This window comes from Physeter macrocephalus, chromosome 11 (assembly GCF_002837175.3).
Source record: "Physeter macrocephalus isolate SW-GA chromosome 11, ASM283717v5, whole genome shotgun sequence".
Taxonomy (NCBI): domain Eukaryota; kingdom Metazoa; phylum Chordata; class Mammalia; order Artiodactyla; family Physeteridae; genus Physeter; species Physeter macrocephalus.
This window is the reverse complement of record NC_041224.1, coordinates 177,003,110-177,004,220: the sequence shown is the minus strand read 5'-3', so window position 1 is coordinate 177,004,220 and position 1,111 is coordinate 177,003,110. Positions and strand designations below refer to the sequence as shown.

The 1,111-nt window shown below is 68.2% G+C and overlaps 1 protein-coding gene across 1 annotated transcript in view; it reads left to right on the top strand.

The window, feature by feature from the left end:
- The window catches only part of BCL11B (BCL11 transcription factor B), a 93,319-nt gene extending 92,508 nt beyond the window's left edge, over positions 1 to 811 (top strand). Inside the window, exon 5 of the mRNA XM_024130965.2 lies at positions 9 to 811. Within this exon, the coding sequence (XP_023986733.1) occupies positions 9 to 811 (803 nt within the window). The remainder of the gene's footprint in view (positions 1 to 8) is intronic.
- The last annotated feature ends 300 nt before the right edge of the window (positions 812 to 1,111 follow it).

Sequence of the window (1,111 nt, the reverse complement as noted above, 5' to 3'; positions counted from 1 at the left end):
CCTCGCGGGGGGCGGCGGGGCCCCGGGCGACGACGACGACGCGGGCGGCTGCGGCGACGCGGGCCCGGGCGGCGCGGTCAACGGGCGCGGCGGCGGCTTCGCGCCGGGCGCCGAGCCCTTCCCGGGCCTCTTCCCGCGCAAGCCGGCGCCGCTGCCCAGCCCCGGGCTCAACAGCGCGGCCAAGCGCATCAAGGTGGAGAAGGACCTGGAGCTGCCGCCCGCCGCGCTCATCCCGTCCGAGAACGTGTACTCGCAGTGGCTCGTGGGCTACGCGGCGTCGCGGCACTTCATGAAGGACCCCTTCCTGGGCTTCACGGACGCGCGCCAGTCGCCCTTCGCCACGTCGTCCGAGCACTCGTCCGAGAACGGCAGCCTGCGCTTCTCCACGCCGCCCGGGGACCTGCTGGACGGCGGGCTGTCGGGCCGCAGCGGCACGGCCAGCGGGGGCAGCACGCCGCACCTGGGCGGCCCGGGCCCCGGCAGGCCGAGCTCCAAGGAGGGCCGGCGCAGCGACACGTGCGAGTACTGCGGCAAGGTGTTCAAGAACTGCAGCAACCTCACGGTGCACCGGCGGAGCCACACCGGCGAGCGGCCTTACAAGTGCGAGCTGTGCAACTACGCGTGCGCGCAGAGCAGCAAGCTCACGCGCCACATGAAGACGCACGGGCAGATCGGCAAGGAGGTGTACCGCTGCGACATCTGCCAGATGCCCTTCAGCGTCTACAGCACCCTGGAGAAACACATGAAAAAGTGGCACGGCGAGCACTTGCTGACTAACGACGTCAAAATCGAGCAGGCCGAGAGGAGCTAAGCGCGCGCGGCCCCCGCGCCCCTGTACAGTAGCCCCGTCGCCAAGCGAGAGAATGCTGACCTGACACTTGCCTCCGTGTCGCCGCCGCCGCCGCCGCCGCCGCCGCCGCCGCTCGGCACCCCCTGCGAGCCCCCGGGGCCCCAGGGGAGGCGGCCCTCCAACCTAACCTGTGTCTGCGAAGTCCTATGGAAACCCGAGGGTTGATTAAGGCAGTAAAAATTGTGGAGCCTTTTAACTGTGCAATAATTTCTGTATTTATTGGGTTTTGTAATTTTTTTGGCATGTGCAGGTACTTTTTAT